Source organism: Athene cunicularia (genome assembly GCF_003259725.1).
Source record: "Athene cunicularia isolate RWA chromosome 1 unlocalized genomic scaffold, athCun1 chr1_part1, whole genome shotgun sequence".
NCBI classification, from domain to species: Eukaryota; Metazoa; Chordata; class Aves; order Strigiformes; family Strigidae; genus Athene; species Athene cunicularia.
The window spans coordinates 84,868,266-84,889,694 of NW_020799091.1; the positions used below are offsets into that span (position 1 = coordinate 84,868,266).

A 21,429-nucleotide genomic window follows, 5' to 3' on the forward strand; every position below is an offset into this window, starting at 1 on the left:
TGTGCTGGTGTTTTTTTTCTAAACTTGTGTCTGTAGTTGTATCCATTTACTAATAATATAGAAAGTCATCCATTATTCTGGTAGTGTTTTCCTTTATTCTAGCTGGCTGGTAATAGTGTGTGAAGTGTGTTTAAAACATCACAAGGTCTTGCTTTTCAGTGCTTGATAAATCCTGTAGTTGCCACCATCATTTATCCATATCTGCACCCACAGTTCAAATAAAAAAGAAAATTCAAGGAAATAAATGAATAGTGTGAAAGGGGAATTGACCCTCTTTACACACACTAGCTATTACAGGAGTGAACTGCATCACTGACTGCTCACCAATAGGCAGAACGTAATGTTGGTGGTAGTTAAGAAAATGTTATGAATTATTTATTACAGCTAACCAGAGTTATAAATTCCCTTTTAAACAAGTTTTCATTTAATTTCTTTAATTTTGAGGTGTTTGGGAGGGAGTGGGGTGGATGAATTTTGTGTAAAAACTGGAAATTACAAGTGGGTAAAAGACGTACAGCATTTGCAGCTCTCAGTTAATATCTTAGATCAACATCCCAGGTTGGGTGCCATATAGTGGTAGGCATTGGACAGTAGGTTAGATTTTTGTTGTAAGGTTGCTTTTTTCTAGCTTCATTTAGTCAAGGGATTGAAGGAAATATGAGCAATTTAGATTTTAAGTTCATAACCTTTTCTCTGAGCTGGTCCCTCCAACTTGCTGGATACGGTACTTGTGCTAATGAACTTGACCTCTAAAGTAGTATCAATTAGAATCAGAAAAAGACATCTAAATATTGTTGATAACCCTATCTAAAGCAAAAGCATTGCATGTTTCCATAGTTTCTGCATCACCACAGAGATTAAAGAGAAATTAGCATATTTATAAATTTCCTTAGAGCATATAGTTTGTGTAATTTTCTTTTGTTTCAGAAACGCTTAGTTCCTCATTGGTGCTATTTGAGCCTGCAACATAATGACCTCTAAAGCTGTTTTGCCTGCTGGTTATGCTGAAGACTAGTGACCATGTTTGGCAGCTTTTTTCTGGTTGAGACCTGCTTTACTCTTTTTCTGACTGAGACAGTTTTATGCACAATTACTTCCTGCATTAGATGAAGCACTTGGCTTGCCCTTGCCTGATACTCCTAGTAAAAGCACTGATCCTTCAACACAGGAGTAGTGATGTTTGATTATTCCAGGAACTGCAGTCTTGAGAACAATATCCCAATAAGCTAACAGAGTATGAATCTCAATACAACATACCAGTAATGGTAGGCAACAATCAAATCCACACAGCAAATAAATCAAGTACCGCCTGCTGTCAGTACCAGAAATACTAATTTCTGTTTTATCCTCAGCATTAGCACAGGATTGCTGATGTTTGAGATTTCTGGTAGGAGGTCTGTAATAAAAAGTACTTGATGTGTTGCTTCTGAATTGTGGTGGTTCTCCTGGATCTTCAGAAGCAGGACTTTTGTAATATTGTATGATGACAGATGGGGGTGAGCAGCTTCCTAATAACCTCCTCTGACTTACTTTGTCACAACAGAAGTTGTCACTTCTTCCATGACACAGATTTATTGAAGCATCTTTCATATGGGAAGAAGCTGAGAGAGCACAGTATCTCCTTAGAGATATTCAGCAAGCTGCCTGGACTGTTCAGTCTGAAGAGGAGCAGGTTTGGGGACTAACACTAATAATTGTGTATTATCAGTGTGTATGAATACCTAATGGGCCAGAACGAAGATGGTGAAGCAAGACTTTTTTTCAGTAGTGCTCAGTGATAGGACAAGAGGCAATGAATACAAATTAAAGTACATGAGATTCCATCTGAACATAAGAAGAAACTTTTTTACAGTGAAGGTGATCAGATACCCCAAGAATTTTGCCCAGAAAGGCTATGGAGAAATAGTGGAGATTTTTGTGGAGATTTTTCAAAACTCAACAGGACATGGTCTTGAACAGCCTGCTCTCGCTAACCCTGCTTGAGCAGGGAAGTTGGACTAGATGATTTCAGGAGATACCTTTCAACCTAAACAATTGTGTGATTTTGAATTTCCTTGGAGAGCTGGCTTGCAGCCCTTGGTGTTCTGGGAAGGCAGAAAGGGCTATTGTTCCCTTTATGGAAACTGGTGTAGAAGAGTGGACTGGAGGTGCAGGGAAAACCAAAGAGAGGGCAAGGAAAAAAAATAAAGGCCTTGCCAAAATAGGGAGGATGGCAACAGAAATTAAAGTAGGAAGGGAAAGGATTTCAAACCACGAGGAAGGTTTGAAAGGATGGGAGAAGGGAGCATAGTTAGAGGGGTGGTTGTTGGCAAACTTGCTGACACCTACAGCATTTGGTCTTTTATGTAATAAGAGAAACAGTTTACAGTGTGGAGGGTACTTCTGACAGTCCATAGTCTGCCTCCTGGCATGTATTGTGCCTGTGCTGGAAAAATCATAGTGTTTTGGCCTGCTTATTGGTTCAGATCGTGATGGCTGACTTGTGCATCAAATGTGTGAAACCCATCTGCAGCAGCTTCTAGTTTAGTTTCTTCTGAAAAGAACTTGATTATTCTGAGAAGTGCCAAAACTACTCTGCAAATAAAAGCAGTGTGGATTAAAGAAAGATCGTTGAGAGATTCATTTCAAAACCATACCACAGGTTTAGATTTGGAAATAAAAAATGCTGATGTAGACAAAGTCATTGTGTGGCAAGTTATCAACCTGTATTTGAGGAATAGAATAAGATTCCTTCACAGAAATTATGCAGGTACTTTTTTGGTGGATTGCTTTTCCCTGTAGAATCAAATAAATATTGTGCATGATTTCCTTTTACTGCACAAAAAAAAAAAAAAAAAAAAAAAAAAAAAAAAAAATTAAGACAGAAAATATTTATTTAATTACAATGGAAGACCTTAGCTTGCTTGTATATTATGACCCACAGCATGAGAGAACTAGTCCAGTCTGACAATGCTGGTGGTCTTAAGTCAAGTTACATGGCTTTTTTTTCATTCCTAAATGTATTTGCAAGAAAAGTATCCCACATGAATGATACTCTTTTTTTTTTCTAGTTACAGGAAGAGTCCAGAAAGTCAGTTTCCTCTTTGAGACAATTATGAATTGAATGACTTAGATATATTCTCATCACCCATTGAGGAAATGGTGAAGGAGGTAGCAAAGACTAGTTGTGGAGTGTCACATATTCACTGGAGGCAGAGCAAAATTAGGTACAGGAATGGGTCTTAAGCATTGCTTCTGCATGACATAGCCTGGTTTAGTGAGAAGTCAAAAGCCCATTTTACTGCCTCTGTGGAGCTGAACTGATGCTCTGAGTTGCCTCAGTGCCCTGTTCACCACTTTCCCATCTTTCATTTTGGAGTTCCTTTGCTGATTGTTTATTACTGTGTTTTGCTTACTGTAATAATGGCACCTTTTTTTTTTCCATCCTGTACCCATGATTAACTTGGTTGACCTTGATTCATATGAGGCAAATGATGTTGAAGAGCATATACCTCTTTGAAACAAAGGAGTGAAGGTGATCATAGTTTGTTACATGTTGAGTCTTGCACATGAAGCAGCTGAGTTCAGACAGTAAAGCAGCTTTTTCCAGTGAGACTTAATAAAAGGGGAGTGTGTGCAAGGACACGTTCTTGAAGGAGATTAGTTCTCATTCACGCTTCCACTAACTCAGTCCTTCCTCCAGCAGGCAGTCCTGATGATTCTTCCTCTGCCCCTCTATTCCCCACATCAGGTGTACTGTTCCTGGATAGTTAGAACTGCTTCAGTATCTAACTGCTAAATGTTGCACTTTTCAGGAACTTACTTTCAGTGGATAGTGGGGCTGTGGCTGCTGAAGTTACTGCCTGTTCCCTGAAGTGACCTTAGACAATTTCTTGAATTCCTGGTTCTAAAGTGGTACTATCTCTTAACAGTGTAAAAGAACATGTTTTGAAATGATCAGTACTAGATATATCAGCTACTTCCCAAGCTTGTAACTGAGAAACATTTGAGGGATTTCTGTACTTATTTGTGATGGCTGCAGGAGGGCAAAACCAGAGGGGCAGGAGCTAGTGTTGCTGTGCTGACCATGTTGAAAATGTCAGTCTCCTGGGAGAAATGTTGCAGTGGCCTGAGATGGCTACAACTGAAATGGGGGGTGGAGTAGCATCATGTGATTGTGGAGGGAGTCACGCAGACAGTAGTGCTGTCTTAAGCTTTGCTGTAGCTTGAAGTAGGATGAAGTTTCATAGCTTAGGTCAGTCTCATAGGTGCTGAGTTTATGCGTAGACTCTCTGCTCAGCTGATCTAATGGGTTGTTGCTACTGAAAGGGGAAAGGCTTGGTCATTTGGTTTGCTTTTTCCTTATGTAAGCTTTATGGTTATCTTTTCTCTTTTGTGCTAGCTTTAGGTAGTTAGACCTTTCTATGAAGTGTTTTCATGTGCCAAGACAAACCTATCCAGCTGGCTGTTTTGCCGTTTTGTGGAGTTACAACTGTTAACATACACATCTGAGTAACACTGATGTTATAGTGTGACTGTGCTTAACCAGGGCAAAAGGGAGAAGAATCACAGCTCTTTCTGATAACACCGAAACTCTATCTTGTATGTGTGTGATTGATACCTCATGAGATTTTCTTCAAAAAACAGGTCCCAGTTCTGTAATCTTTAAAGTTGCATGTATACTGCTAAATGCACCTGCTTCAAGGGGTGATACCTGGTCCTCAGACTCAGTGCTGTGATGTGGTGGCATTTATACGGGTGTTGGACTAGGTTCCTATAGAGCAGGCTGGCTGAGTTTGTGCTGAGTAATACTTTGCTTTAAATCTTTGAATCCCGTATGGTGAGTGTAGGAGCTAGGGAGCAAGCTGTTGTGCGAGAGTGGTGCTTTTATGAAATTGAGGGTTGTGTCATGCAGCCTGAAGTACAGTGTGAGAAGATGTGGGAGTGTGTGAAGGGGCGTACTCTTCTGGAGTACTGTGGTAGAACCAGCTTGGTACAGTCTTGTTAGCATGGCTTTTGGGGAGTGTTCCCTGGAGCTTTATTTTGGAAGGAAGGTTGGTTCGTTCTCTGAGGAAGGTGGGAGCAAACTAACACCAGGAAATCAAGTTACAGGGATGAACTAAGTTACCTGAAATTACAGACCTACCTGAAGAGAGGATTTGCTTCTATTAACTTCAGTTTGATTTATTTAGCAATTTTCCTGAATCATGGACTGTCATAAATACTTTTAAATTCAGTATATTATAGTTGTTTTTTTCTCTTTGCTGCTGCGTTGCTCTTCATTTTAGCTTTTGTAGAGAACTGTATGCTAAGCTTCTGTTTCAGATGAGGTTGTAGTCTTAAGATTAAAAAAACAATCAGAAGTAGTAAGTTTAAGTATTTTAACTCCTTTATCATTTTTGTTTATTTCAGGTACATGCAGAGTTTTCTTGAGCTTTTAGAATATGAAAATAAAAGTCCTGAGGATCCTCACGTTCTGGATGAGTGAGTAATTTGTTTTCTTATGATGGTTCACTTTAAAATAATCTGTGTCAAATAACAAGTGGTTTTGTACTATAGGATAACAGTGACCTTATTTGTAAGGTAGAATTTGTGCAGCAAAGGCCAAAATTGTGATCTGGACTGGAATATAGGAATCTAAGTGATTTTGAAAATATATTTTGCACTTCTACAATCTAATAGTTTAAGAAATGACATAAAATGCTTCCTCCAAGGCTGTATGGGGAAGACAACATGCATGTGAGAGTATACTTGCATATCAAATACTTATGACTAAAATGTCATTTTAGTATACACTGAACTTACTCTGTTGTAAATAATGTATATTAATACATTAATACTTTTGGGTTTTTTCAGTTTGAAAACATGCAATGTGTCAGTCTGGTTTAAGCTTCTTAAATGGACTTCAATTATTGGTGTTTATCTACCTCATTTAATGTTACTTATGTTCTGAGAAGAAAGGAAAGCTTAGGCAATTTATTTTATCAACAAAATAAAATTGTCCTTTGAATGTCTCCTTGAAATTTGTATGCATAAAGCAGACACCACACCACACCACCCCCCTAACATGTGAGAACAACAGGTGCAATATAGGCATCAGGGACTTGAAAGCAAAAAACCCAAACCAAACCCTTCCCTGCCATCACTAAGGTCTCTCATTACTCTGTACTGTATAGCTCAACTTTGTTACAGGGGATTACTTCTTGAAGTTTTTTGTTTGTTCCATTGATTAGTTTTTTTAGGGTAGCTTGTCTTTGAACCTTGAATTTCTTTCTAAGACTTTCTGGAAGTCTTGCCTGATCGAGCAGAGCTTTATAGGAAGTGTTTCATAAAACATCTCATAGTCCAAAAAATGCTCTGTTTCTGCAAGATGTGGCCTGTGCTGTGCAAAAATGGTGTTTTGTGTTCGGTTAGTTTCAGATACCTTAACTGCTATATTAAGTAAGGATTTTATTAGGTAATGCATTTTAGATGTTATGCTCTTTTGGTTGTGGGCACGTTATCTGAGATCTTTATGCTCTGTTTTTTAAGTATCAAGCAGTACATGCAGGAGAAATTCAAGTGCACGAGTACCAAATTCTCTGCATGGCAGAACTGTAAAAGGACTTTAGACTGTAAGGATTATAGACTGACTGAGTGAATTGCAGTGTTATTGAACAAGAGGGAAGTAACTATTATCTCAGTGTGAGTCCTAAGCTCGAATACTGTCTTCAGTTCTGGGTACTACCTATTAAGAAATTAAAACACATGTGGACGGTATTGATGTGAAAGGAACAAGAATTAGAGACTCGAATAGTTTCACCCCTGAATAATGCTGAGGGCATTTGTTTAGACTCGTAAAAAAGAGATTGAAGTGGGAGAAACTGGAAGTTTGTGCCAAAAAAAAGAAAAGTCACTGTAATACAGGATGATTGGTTGCTGTAAGTTAAGTAGTAGAGAATTAAAAAATGGCTGATTTTTATTAAAGTTGAGGTAGTACATGGGTCAAAAAGTACAAATTCTGATATTGATGAGAACAGACTGAAAAAGACCATTTTGGAAGGCTGTAGAGCATCACATTCTAAAAGCTTTTAAGAATAGATTAGATAGTGTTCAGTGATGTTTTAGGCATGCTTTTTCTGTAGTGGATAAATTAGATGAACTTTTTCACTACATCTAGCTGTTAAATTTTGTGATCCTTTATTTACAGCCTGCTTGCTGATGGGACAAAGATTTTTGTTGGTGACTAGTTTAGCAGTCTACTGCTTGACTTAAAAGAACATTTTGAGTGGGATTAAGTTACCAGAGTGTAGGTCTGTTGCTTTTTGAGATGGCATAAGATGTCCTACTCATCTAAGCGAGTCTGGCAAGTGTAATATGGGTCTTATTAAGCCTATAATGTTGTAGATGTTCAGGTGGGGGCAAGGTGGTTATGTAGCTTCTGGTACTTTAATGTTCTATTTTTAGGCAACAGAATTTCAGCTTTTTATGGACTTCAGAGATTCAACATAAATCACACTATACACACTTTTTAAAAGGTTTATGAACATTAAGTTTTCTTGGAGATCTGTTTTTAGAGTCTGTTCATGATTGTCAAATGAATTATTTAATTCTGCCATATGTATAACATGCATCCTTGATACTGTTTCATGGCCATTAGAAATATTGTTTGAGATGCTCTATATTAATATGATACACCAAATACTTGCTGAACCAGATATTTACTCATTTAGCATAACTGTTAAAATCTTTTGGAATCTTGCAGTTATTGTCTGTAAATAAGGATGTTGGGAAATTTTTTGTTACCTACCAAGGTGAAGTCCAGCTAGGGACTTTGTCAGTAAGAGTCATCTTTTATACTGAGTTTGGCTTGTGAAAAGAGATGTAAGATGTGTTACCTGATTAAAGAGCAAATTTATTCTTGACAGGTAGGCTACCTAAGATTAGAAAGTCAGATTTATTTTCCTTCTCTTCACATGTCATCTCTTCCTAACTTTTGTGAAGGTTAGAATTGAGGTGTAATTAGCTATTTTATCTTATAATAACCCACAGATAAATCTAACAAATTTCTCAACTCCTGTACCAGTAGTCCATGTTGCTGCTATCTAGCCCTATCCTACTTTTATGCCTCATGGACAGAGGAGAAATACCAGAAACTCCAGTAGTTAATGAACTTTTTCCACTTTTCAGTGGAAAAAAACACATATCTGATTTAATTTATGTTTCCATAACACTCTTCTGTTCTTCTGTAATTGCATATATCATTTAATAGGGAATTTGAGCCATTATCTGGGACTATGTAGGTAGTGTCTTTAGAGATGCATGAATAGAAATAGTACCTTTCTTCAACCAGATTGGTTTGCTTAGCGAAAGACATGTGCAAGTTCACTATAAAAGGTACACCTGGTCCTTTGAACCAGAGCCTTTCTTGTCCTAGTGGTATCTTTAGTGTACCTTGCATACAGTAGCATATGAAGAGGGGTTGGAGCATGCTTCATCTCTTGGTTCCTCTCAGCTGTCTTGTTCTTGCATTGAGCACACTGTAGAAGTGCACATACTGATATTACATATTATATACTTCATACTTCATATTACAGAAGACCCAGTCTCGTATCCTTTGGTCATCATAGTGCTCAGCCTTGTTAGTGCCCTGTGTGGTATCACATGACTTACACATTTCATGACGGGCCCCATCTCTTTTTTCCTTTAGCTTGCTTAATATCACAAAATGTGAGACTTGCCTGGATGGAAGTATTTCTGCCCCAGTACCTCCCCAGCAGCTTTTGTTTGGAACTAAATGTGGTATCCAACTCAAGCACTCAAAACCATGAAGAATTAAGAGCAGTTGATTTTTGGAAATTGAATGAGTGCCTTGGTGGTCTTTGTCAGCTGGTGTGGACTTCAGTTTCTGTTATGGCTAATCAAGATAACAGCACAGGAGTGAAGGGGATCTAAAATGATGTTTTAAAGAGGTTCAGTATCCACAGGTGTGCTGTATCGGTGTTGGCAGTAGTTCTTCAATGAATGCTTTCTAAAATGGTGGAATGACTTGATCAGTTGAACATAACTGTCCCCTGACTATGTGTTAGATCTCGGCTTGTCTGGGGAGCCTGCTGTGGTATTCTCAGAATTGGGACTTTCTTTCTGAAGGAACCATTTTACATGTCGGTGTCACAGGATTGTAGATGTTATCCATGTACTGGCACAGCTGTCTATGAAGCCATGCAGTGAAGTGAATTGTGAAATTAATCTGGTGATGAAGTAGCCACTTTCTACCCTATGGTCCCTGAACTGTTACACTATGTGGCCTGCAAAGACAGACAGCAGTGCCAACTCAATAGAGGGTGAGTGGTTAGGAGTATGCACCGAGACTAGACTAAAGCTAATGTTTTTGAGTGCCCCAATTTATCTCTGCTCTTAGTGTATGAATTTGAGGACAGATGTATGTTCATGAGTGTTACCTTTCTATGAACGTTGAGCAAAATCCTTTAGAGGGATTTTTTGTCTCAGCATTTCTGCGATGAGGAGGTTCAGAGGTGCTTCAGTTTCTTTGTTACATTCTGTTGGTTAGCAGACTTTAGGAAGACATACTATAACATAGCCACATCACTGTCACTGTTAGTAGGATGGGCATACGCCAAAGAGGTCAGGTTATTTTTGCATTTTTGGGAACACAAATATTTTTCTTCAAGCTACAGAGCAGTCAGGTAGAAGTCTTTCCACAGTTCTCTGTGTGATTTCAGGAGTGTTAAGATAAGGTGTCTGTGCTTGGTAGAGGGTGTAAGCTGGCAGAAGTGTTGGGAATTTCCCACGGTGTCAGTATACATCCAGATAAACACAGGGAGGCAGAAGTTGTTTTTCAAAAATTGAAGGGTTTGTAAAATGTGCTGTTTGCATATACTTTAAAGAACACTTACTCTGTCCTCTATACCTGTGAGTTTCTTTACTGATTATTTTCCTTCGTGGCACTCCTGTGGGAGGGTGTGTGAGGGAGTGTCCTGGAACTGAGAGCAACTGAAGTAATAAGCTGCCAGTATGTCTAGAGATAACACACACACAAACTCAGTAAACAAGAAGTAACTTCCCTTTCTGCAGCACTGAGATTAAAATAGTGATTCTGTTAGCAATTTGAAATAAGTAAATATTGGAGTAGATTTGATTAAGAAGGTTCTACTTTGTTACTGTCAAGTAATATGAAATGCTACTTCAGTTGGTTTTGTACTTCTAAAGTAGCTATACTTTCTAATAGAGAATTTCAGAGTGTGAGCTTGTACTTGTCTTGCTAGTGATTCTCAGCTACCAGCTAACACATCTTTAAAAAAGAGCAGCAAATCAAATAAACCCCATTAAACTTCTGTTACATTAAAAAGGATTTTTTTCAGTCTACTCATCACTTGTCTCTAATCTTTCAGATAATACTTTCCATAAGAGACATAGAAAAAAATTCCCTTTGCCTTTATATTGACTTTCTTATTACTTCTTTTCTTGCACTGTGATGATAGATCAAAACAGAATAATATATATAGTCATTAGGGAGTTAAATAATAACTTGTGTTGTGACATTGTATTTGCAGAAATCTATAGGCCCAATTTATTTAATAGCAATGGTAATGTGTCAAGTATTCTTATGTTCATACAGAAGCCACTGAAGCTTACTCAGCTAAAATCACTTCATATTAATAACTTTTCATCTGTCAAACCAACTGCATTATTTGTTGTGATTCTGTGAAAATACAATACACTGAATTTTGAAAACAAAACAGTCAATGCTAAAAAGAATTTTCAGAGCTATTCTGGAGTATTCCCCCTCTCTAGTGAATCCCATGTGCATTTTTAAAATTCCTTGTTATGGTCTCCCAGTTTGATTACAGTAAAAGCTTTGTGTCTTTCAGGGGTGTGTGGGGTGGGTGAGTGGTAAAATTAAGGAAATGAGGTTGATTTCTGCCCTGCTGCTCTGAAATGTGTTTGGTCCTTTAAAATCATTTGCTTAGTGGAAACACTTGAGTGAACCCAGTTATCTTTGAAGACTGAATGGGAGGTTGGTCATATCACTGCAATAATGAAGAACTTCTTTGTGTGCATTTGCACACTAAGCTTGGGCTGTGAGTTGCTGGTCTATAGCAGATAAACCTCCTAGCCCTTTGTCCTTCGGAGTGCACTGTGCATTTAAGCACTTTGGTAGTGGGATGTCAGTGAACAGTTTGCCCTCACGGAGCACGTAGGCATCATGTTGTATATATTGTGGATGGTGGAGATATTTAAAAACAAATAGTAAAGCTATTGGTGAATAGTAGTTTTCTTTCGGATACAATTTTAAGTGTTGCCTCTCAGCTCTGTTTTTAGCTAGTGTCCTGTTGCTCTGAAACAGAGAAGCAGTGTAAGTACTGCCAGGCACTGGTCTGGTCTTGAAAACTAACATCAGAGTTCAGTGGTTACAGATCACACAGAATCAAGACTTAATAAACATAAAAAGAGTCTACAAACCTTTTAAGCATTAAAATATTTTAAGTCGTCCAGTCAGAAAGATGACAAGAGAACAGTCATTCTATACTGTGATAGTATTTAGATTGGGGAATTAGGCAGTTAAAACTTCCTATGAAGAAAACTTTTCTATGCAACAAAACAGTGTTGAAAGACTACTGAACTGTTAACACATACTCAAAAACTGGTGGTTAGACTGAGGATGATGGAAAAACTATTAAGAATAAATCCCACATGCCTTTGGAGCTGGCAGTATAGGGTGGGAGAAATAATTTTAAAAGTGTTTCACTTGTTAAGAATGGTATGGTGTACTGTCAAACAATTGTCTTGGCTAAGTGATTATGAAAAGGAAGGAAGCCTCTGCTTTAATGTGGTGACTAACTGGTAGTCGTTTTTACTTTTGGTGGTCTTAATGCTCATTGCAGGATGATTGGACTAGATGACCTTTAAAGGTCCTTTCCTACCCAAACTATTCTATGCTTTCTCCCTTAGTTGGTGTATATTCTACTTGCAATTAAAAAAACCCCACAACATTTCTTTTCAGTGTTCATTATAAATCCTTTTTTTTAATAGATCTGCGGAATTGCAGATATAGGCATAGCATGAGTTTCCCAGCTGTGCTTTCTTTTGAAACCTGCATTTCACTGTGTGCTTTTTTAAAAACAAGATCATGTAATCATTGTGGTGTTAATAGTCATTTAATATTAGAGAATGTAGCAGAGCTGAGTCGTACTGATTTTCGACATCTACGCTTTAGAAAGTATTAATAATTACTATTTCAAATATGTGTGAGTTTGCATGTGGGGTGAAAAGAAGGGTGAGCACTTTTGAAGATCATAGGTGTTGAGCTGTCTTGGCAGGAAAAACAAAAGTCCTCCAAGCTGTTTCACAGTAAGTGCGTTCTTGTTAAGAGATGCTTGTTAAAAGCAATGGAAGTGATATCCCAAAGCCTCCCGAACTACCACAAAGAGCCTGGCAGAGCACTGTTGTATGCACTCTGCCATCCAGCGGTGTAAAAAGAAACTGAACAGAAGCCACACTGATAGTAATTACCTATCCTGATATTTAAACTTACCAGAATAGATGCCAGGTAAAGTTACACTGTACGTGTTGAGGTGTTGGGAAGAAAGTATGAATTGTAAGACTTCTCAGGAAATTATGAAGGGCAGTTAAGTTGTTCATCCTGAGTTTCCTTTCAAATCTCCCAGATACTGTTGGTTGCAGAGAATGGGAGTTACCATGGTGCATATGATTACAATAAAAGAAAATCTTATGTTTTTTATTAATGATGAAGAGATTTAATTTAAAGGAATGTTTTGGGTGATGAATAACATAATTTGAGGCCCTAATTATTTCACGGATCTAGTGAGTGACAGGTTGACCAAATATTTATCTTTAAATAGGTTTGTTTATATACTGCTGTGTTTTTATCTTCTCCCTCTGATAATTTTTTTTTTTTGGTTGGCTGGGAGGAATAGTAAACAGATAATAAGGCTATGTTGTGGGGAGTTGAAAATAGAAGTGAGAGATTGAGTTTAATTACACTTGTAACAATCTATTTCTAATTTTGTTTCCTCTAGTTTTTTAGATGTTTTAATTAAAGTCAGGAACAGGCACAACGATGTGGTTCCAACCATGGCACAAGGGGTGATTGAATACAAGGAAAAATATGGCTTTGATCCATTTGTTAGCAGTAACATCCAGTATTTTCTAGATAGATTCTACACCAACCGCATCTCTTTCCGTATGCTTATTAACCAACACAGTAAGTAATTGCTTTTTTACTCCATAGCTTTGTTTCGGTTTTGATTTGTTTTGGTTTTTTTAATACTCATGTCTAATTCCTAATATTCTCTGCTATTATGATTTATTATGATAAAAGATATACTGGCAACTGGTTAATCTGGGGCTTCACAGTTATCAGAATTTAATCCAAAACACCAGTATGCTTTCTTTTAGAACTATCAGGCTCTGTCAGCATGGCTGTCACTTTTTAATGTCATTGGCACAGACAGCTTGCATAGTGATACATGAAGTATTTTTAAAAAGTAGTAGAGTACCTGTATCTTTCTGCTCTCAAATCTCTCAATGTAGTTTGTAGTGCTGACATTTATTTAATAATTAAATGCAAGGATGCCATAAATTTTGAATAGGTTATGCACTATATGTATTTTTATTGTTTTTTCAGCTAGTTAGATAACTTGCCTTCTACAGAAGTTGAGTATTTCTAATTGGGTTTAAATTATATTCTTTGTCTCCCTCTACTTCCTATTGCCTATTTATGAATAAATGCTAGAATTAGTCATCTTTTGTCACTATGTTCTATTTGTTACTAAAACTTACTTTTTAATATTAATATTAGAGTGAAATGAGTTACTTGCACAGCTCCTATTAACTAGTATGTGCAGCCATGCAGAAAGTGATCTGTATAAAGGACAGTCTTGTGGTCACTTTTGGTGTATCTTCTGCCTTTTAACTCTAGAGCTTCATTCTTTGTGCAATATTCTGCTTTTATGAGCTGCTAGAGATTGTAGTATGTTACAGATAATGCAGATGCCAGAGTACTATAGTGTATTTACTACAAGTTGTGTGTCTTTCCAGTAGCCTTTTATGTGACTAACAAATGCCTTGCTATGTGTGTACAAATAACTTTAATGTGGCAAAGCATACAAAATGATATAAATGTGCAGCTTATTCTGTACTTGAACATGGGCAGACAAATGACAGACATAAAACCAAGTTAAGTTAAAAGACTTTCATAGAAGAGTTCTAGCAATAAGTAAAAAAGTTGTCCTAATAGAATTCTTGGGCCAAGTGCTAGCATAATCTGTGCTAGTTCCAAAATATTAAACTTACTTTATTGAACTGCAATGGCTTTTCCTGTGGACACTCATATTTAACTGGCTGAAATGTAAAACTGCTTATAGATGCTTGAAGTTTATTTAACCTTGTACAAATTCTCTACGCTAAACAATTTGAGTCATCCATTTGTGTTGGTAAATATTAATCTTGAAGCATTTATGAAAAAGACAATGGGAAAGCAGAATACAGAAACAGGTTTTTATGTAGTTTTATGTAGTATACATTTCTGTTTCGTTCTGTTTCATACATTATTGAGTTTCTGACAGTGCAGTTCTGCAAGGTGCAGTGTGGCAGTGTATTAGATCACCACAACCAGAATAGGAAAACCTGTCAGATCTTGTCTTTTGCTTACCTATGTTTCATATCAGAGCTAACTCGATAAAATAGCAGAAAATCACTTATGAAAAAAAGCGCAAAACTTTTCAATTTCTGTGCGAGCTAAACTCTCAGTGAAGGATCTGGCACTCACCACCTTGTGCAAAGGAGGGAGTGGGGACCATACCTCTGAGAGTCAGGGAGATAGTTGAGTGAGACCTCTGTGCCTGCTGTGAAATTGCAGTTTAGGTGAGTGTCAAAGGCTTTTAATGTTGTCTTAAAGTTTATCAGTCCTTTTCACTATAACATTTTTGTTGTTGTGAGTTCTTCTGATATAATGGTACGAATGAAGCGTTTTACATTTTAGTTTTGTCTGATTTTTTGATAGTCCACTTTGTAGGTTATCACCTTAATCCTCATATACAACCATTTGTTTTAACTAGTCCTAGCTATAAAAAAAATTAGGGAGGGGATAAAAAAGTCTCCCTAAACAAGGATTCTGGCAATTTGCTAGAGTACCTTTTTAAGAAGTTATGCACTATTCAGATATCATCAGATTTAAACTTTCTGGGCTGCCTCAAGTATAATAGAGAATTTACTGCCATTTCTTTTTCCTTTTAGCTCTTCTTTTTGGTGGAGATATTAATCCTGCTCATCCCAAACATATTGGAAGTATTGATCCTAATTGTAATGTGGCAGAGGTGGTTAAAGGTAAGATGAAGTTAATATTTTTGTTGATTAGAAAACCCTCACAACTTAAAATATACGTAAATATGTTATTGAGATACAAGAGGCTGAAGGTGATTTAAATTCCTCCAATAAAATAAAAAAGAAGAAATAGAAGTTCTGCAGTTGCTCACAACAAAGCCATGAGCTTATTAACACTACATAATGTCTTCATTATTGAGAAGTGAGAAACTTTTGGTATGCTACCAGAACCAAGGAACAATTGAATTTTTTAATAACTTTAATCTGTCCTTTTAAATATCAAATTATCTAAGTGGGTTTTTTAAACTTTATATGTTGTCTTTCCTAAAATACTTAGAAGCAGGTTCTCATGTACTGTTTTTTTATCTGATGCTGGTACTGAAGAAAATTGAGAGGAAGTGAAATTTTCTAATTTGTTTAGTTAGGCCTTTCAGTGAAATGTCCTTAGGTGTACAGATATTCCAGTGAAACTCCTCATTACTATCTGCATCTGATCATATCACAGCCTGTTCTGTTTTAGAAGATGTATATATATTGAAGACACGATGGTTGTACCTGAATCATCTGGCACAGTCTGGTTAGAAATCTTGTTTGCTTAATAAATCCTGTTTGCTTAATGTTGTGAATGTTAGTAAATAGGCATGAGGCAGTGCTGTCTGCTTTTAAGACCTTGTTTACTGAAGGTTCATGCTCTGGGTGTATCTATTTACTAATACAGGCCTTGCTGCAGGAGTGAATTCCACCCTCTATCCTTCAGTGCTGTTTGTGCAGCTGCAAGAGGGGAAAAATGTGTTTATCCTCTTCACTTTCTCTCATCCTTTGGTGAAGTAAGAGGGAAACCTTTCTTATGTCAGACTTTGACCTGCATGAGAGCTTGCTTTGTAATGTAGATGCTTTTTACTGGTATGAAGGTTTCCTGGCTTCTAGCTCTTTTTGGCTCTAAAGCAGCAGCCTTTTCTCAGCAGCTTTCTTCTCTTTTGATTGATCTTACTCCACTTTGTCGTCAACATTGTATATGTTACAGTCATGTTGTTTATTTAGATACTCCTTCTAATAGCTAATAGTAGCTATTTTGATAATAAAATTCATAGTTCCTGCATTGGACAGAGGAGTGCATAGTGTCAGAAGGTGCTCAGTCCAGCTTTCAAGTGAATAGCTAAGATTTTCCACATCTTAAGAAATAATCACTAACAAAACAAGGGCATTGTAAACAGTATCCAGTGTTGTCTTTCAAAGAAACAAGATGTCCTTAATGACAGAGCCTGTCTAGAGTCAAGGTGATTGAGGCCATTTCCTTGTAGAGTTGGTGAGGGGTTTATTTACATTCTGTACACTGTGCTGGCTCCAAAATGTTCTGGTTCACAGGCAGCATTCTGAGCAATTTGTCAGCTAAGATGTTGATTTTGGCACTGTGTGTGGCAGCTACAACTCTATATGCCCTTCAAACATTGAAGAAATGATTTAAATAGCCACTTCTTCAAGCAGCTCCACCAAGTGTTGTGTCTGTAAGTGCCAGTCTCTGTATCTCTCTCACTGTCCTACAGTAAGATTTTTGAGTGGACAGCAAATCCAGGCTTGTTCCTGGTGTTGGATTTTAGATATACTGATAGATCCTTCACTCTTGTTGCTACTTACCTCCAGCCATGACACGAAGTGTGCTTTGAACTTTGCAGTCTTTTTTACAGTCTTAGGATGCTGCTAAAGGGTTGGCTTTTAGAGGAAGGTAAAATGTAAGACTGCACTCAGACTCTGTTTGACACAGTTTTGCTTGGGGCTGGCTGGGTGTTTTACTGGATCATGTAGCGATAGTGCCTTCCTGTTCATCTCAAGGGTATGCTAAGGTGGCTGCTACTTGAAAATAAATGAGAGTTCTACATTAAATTTAGAGAGGCTAAATGGATTTATTCAGAGCCTCTTCGTTCTCTCAAGACTTGTTGTGCCTTGGTCTTCTCCACATCTGTGTATTTGAGGGCTTTTGGCTTATTCCCACACAGTTATTGATCTGCTTTTTAGAGTCCTTGAAGATTTTCTCTGCAATAAGAATCCATCTTCTGCCCCTGAATCCATATCTAATTTTCACTTCTATGATAGGGAAACACCTTGAAAAGTGCTAACATATTCTCCATCTTGATGGCCTTATGGTCATACTAGCTACATTGCTATCTTCAGCTTTTGATGACTGAGTCAAGATTGTGGCTGTGCTTATGACCCTTTTTTCTAAAGCACAGGATTACTCCCAAAGCCATCAGAAGTTTTGCAATGACCTTAGAATACTGTCTAAGTGTAGGTATTCCTGCATCTTTTTTCCCTAAGTTATGCATATTCCAGGCTGAGGTGCTCTGTACAGCTTGGATATTAATGGGATTTTGATCTTTTCACTAGGACATGTTTTAATCTGTTAATGATGGGAACCTTTTAGAACGTTTTTGGAGCTGACCATCTTGAAACAAAAGATGCCTACCAGATAGCTGATTTTGAAAGACATTCCTGGGACTTGATCAAGAACCTTTCTGGTGTTGATTAGCTCCATTTTACTAGACCTCAAGCAGTATTTGTGTCAGCCTTGTGTGATATGTCCAGCCTTGCAGACATCAGAGTAAAGGAAAGAATTTTTTTTCAGATAACAGGACACATTATAGATGATTTTTGTAGGCATCTTGAAGGAGAACAACTATAGGTCACCATCCCTTTCTGGGGACTAGTGATTTTACTTTCTTTGTGCTTGTCATATAGCTCTGAGTCTTGGCAGGGACTTTTCTTTTGTAGTGTCACTTTGGACAGGAGGAAGAAGGTACATGTAAGGTGAGGTCAAATGCAATTGTTATGGTGTCTTAGAAAATTTCTTTCTCTGTAGAACTGCTCATCTGTTCGTGTGCTTGTTCTTAACCCATACTTATTACAAGGAAGCCACTTTCATTAAGGCAGATTAAACAATGTAGTTAGAACATCTTTGAATTTGTGGTTTCTCTTTAAGCTAACACTTGCTGCTTGTTTCTAAAATATTTTTGCAAATGAGGTGCCAGTGAATATTTAGAATCCCTAAGAAATCTTTCAAATAAAAGATGAGTTAAACTTTCTTGCTGTATTTTGACAGTACATAAAGCCTGATTTGCATTATGGGGAGTGTCTTCTGTTTTGTTTGTTCAGTAGGAAAGAATGATGAAGATTCCAGCTTTCCCCCAAAAGACCTTGAAAAACAAGTGTCATAAACAGTATTGTGTTTGGAAAAAAATGAATTTATGGTTGCAATGTCATCCTTTTTTATTTGAGATGGAAAGAACAAGTGTTAAATTGTGATTGGGACATGGGAAATAACTAGATATTATGGTCACCCTAAGATTATATCCTTCTGGTTTTCAGGGCCTGAACAAAGATGAAAAATAGCTTGTCTCTAGTAATGTGCTTTTGTTTGTGGAGCTTGAAACAGAATTTGCCCTTTCTTGACAAATGGGCTAGAAGTATACAGAGAAAAAGGAATTAGAATGGATACCAGTTTCACACTTGTAAACTAGTTAGGAAAATGAGTGTTCTGCTTGTAGTCTTTCACATACAGGATGAACTTTGCTAGTCATCTCTAGATGATTTTGATAAATCAGTGTTCTTCTGTTGTTTTGTAGATGCTTATGAAACAGCTAAGATGTTATGTGAACAGTACTATCTGGTGGCACCTGATCTGGAAGTTGAAGAATTCAATGGTAATTGTGAAATTTAATTTAATTTGTGATGTATGTAAGAAAAAGCACTTCTAATATCTGTGACTTCTAGTTTTGTTAATTGTAAGTTATTTTGAACTCTGCAGTCCTGTATGCAGAATTACTTTTCTTATGTGTCTACGTGAGCATCTGAGCTATAGTTTATCATCATGACACGTTTACTTCTTGGTGCTGAATGCAGAGTGCTATCTGCTGAATTCACTATCACTTTAAGGAAATGAAGTGTTCAAGAATCCTCATAGCTGGGAAGGAAACACGCCTGCCTTCTAACTAATCTTTTAATTATTTGTTTCATTTTGAAGTATGCTTGTGAATTCCACTGTCAGTCTCTGCACCAGTGGTGAGCTCTTCTGTGTAAGATGGCAGAGTTAGAAATTGTTTTACATAGTCTATGCTTTAAGTCCCATCATAAACTTCTCACATGAAAATGTGTTTCAAGTTGATTGCAAAGATGAAAATTGGATGCTCTGAAACTGATGAGACAGTCCTTGTCAGTGTATTGACTGATTTTTGTTCGTAATTTCTATTGACAAAAGGTAGACTTTTTAAAGTTAAATAAGTTGTTTTGAGTTATCCTCTCAGAAATTTTGGACAGCTGTCCAAAGATAAGACTGTGATGTTTCCAAACTTCAGCAGAAGAATTGCAAAAGTCTCAGAAATAGGTAACACTCAAAATGGAAAGACTGATACATGGGAATGTACATTGCTCAAAGTACAATTTAATATTGTAGAAATATTTCTGTACACAAAGTGATATTGTCAACACTAATGCATTACTACTAGCCCCCTCTCCCAAAACCAAAGGACCCAACCTTCCTCCTTCCAAACCAGTTATTTTAGAGCTAAAAGTACTGAGTGCTGCAGTAGAGGAACGAATGCAAAATTAATTTGAAGGCCTAAGTAAAAAGATCCAACAGTAGAGAAAACAAGTTGCTGGATCTTGTAAAAAAAAAAAAAAATAATTGAGTAAATAATTACTTGTTTACTTTAAACTATCTTATTATCAATACAAGGAAAGTAACTTTGCAAATTACCTCACAAGAACAACAGCAACAACATGTTTTCTATATGTACTCTGCCTCAGATGAGTATGAATCAGTCTAACTTGGTTTTGGTGATGAATAAGAGAATTGGAGTATGGACTCTGACAAAATTAATATAATAAAACAGCAGGTTGTCTTGCATACAACTATGTGGAGCATCATTTTGGTCTTCTTTTCCTAGGCGTTTTCGCTACTTTGTCTCTTAAAGTAATAGCTGGTATTATTATCGGCCCTCAGTGCCAAAAAGGATGAAGTTGGCTCCAGCCACATTCTGTGTTGTTTGTATCTTCCTGCAATTTATCAAGCAGACATTTAAAGATATTTCTTCAGTCTGAACTGTTGCTGGGTCTGACAAGCTGTGACTGTATAATTTAAAGCCAGTAGATATCTAAATGTTCAGGGATGACTGCATCTTCAGCACCAAAACTGTCCTGGAACGTATTACATTCAGCTGTATTATTTCCTGCTAAATCAGTTAGCACTCTAGCATTCAGAGCTGTGCCAAGCCATACACCTGCTGAAACAACAATAACAGGACAACAGTGGACAAACAATCCAGTTATGATTTGTAGTAAGAAAACAGTGATACTGTTTGAAATAGTTTTGAAAATTTGTATGAATACTTCACATTTTATATGTTTTAATTAACGGAAAATATGTAGTTGTTTTTAGAATATTTAAACAGTGAATTTTTCAGTTTAAGAATCCTTTTGTGCAATAAGCATTATGTTTAAATATCGTGTGTGTTAAGAAAAACAAAGTTTCCCACTTAAGTGGGGAAGTCCTCTTAATTAACATATGTTGTCAGTACAAAGCCAACCACTGCTTAGTGAAGTTCCATATCTAAACAAAGTCTGTTGACATAGATGTCTTTGAAAATCATCATTAAAATGCATTATTTCAGGTGATACCAGTAACTGAAATTTATGTTTTTACTTCATGGAGCTAATCTTGAACTTAGAAAATTAGAACATGCTTACATACTTGTCTTTGCCTACAGCTTCATGTTGTTCCTGTAAATAGAAATGCTACAAAATACTGCTTTGAATAAATTTTTTTCTTTTTCTTTTAGCTAAAGCTCCAAACAAGCCTATTCAAGTAGTCTATGTACCTTCTCATTTGTTTCATATGTTATTTGAATTATTCAAGGTAGGTTGCACTCGTTAATATTTGGAAGGATTTTGTGAACTTACTTTACTGTTGAAATAGATTCTTTTCAGTTACAGCTCTTAAAAGTTATTTCAGTTTTCCTTTCTTAAGGTTATTCTTAAGTGAAAAGGGTTTGAAACTGTTAAAAGCTAGGCTTACAGCCCTCTTACACACGTGTACTTAAAACTTCTATGTTTTTC

At 36.9% G+C, this 21,429-nt stretch overlaps 1 protein-coding gene across 2 annotated transcripts in view; it reads left to right on the plus strand.

Annotated features, from left to right (window-relative positions):
- PDK3 (pyruvate dehydrogenase kinase 3) overlaps positions 1 to 21,429 on the plus strand; it is a 58,079-nt gene that overhangs the window by 26,249 nt on the left and 10,401 nt on the right. For both annotated transcript variants that reach the window (XM_026848307.1, XM_026848318.1), the window contains exons 3-7: positions 5,392 to 5,463; positions 13,020 to 13,204; positions 15,238 to 15,327; positions 18,942 to 19,019; positions 21,153 to 21,229. In XM_026848307.1, the coding sequence (XP_026704108.1) occupies positions 5,392 to 5,463; positions 13,020 to 13,204; positions 15,238 to 15,327; positions 18,942 to 19,019; positions 21,153 to 21,229 (502 nt within the window). The remainder of the gene's footprint in view (positions 1 to 5,391; positions 5,464 to 13,019; positions 13,205 to 15,237; positions 15,328 to 18,941; positions 19,020 to 21,152; positions 21,230 to 21,429) is intronic.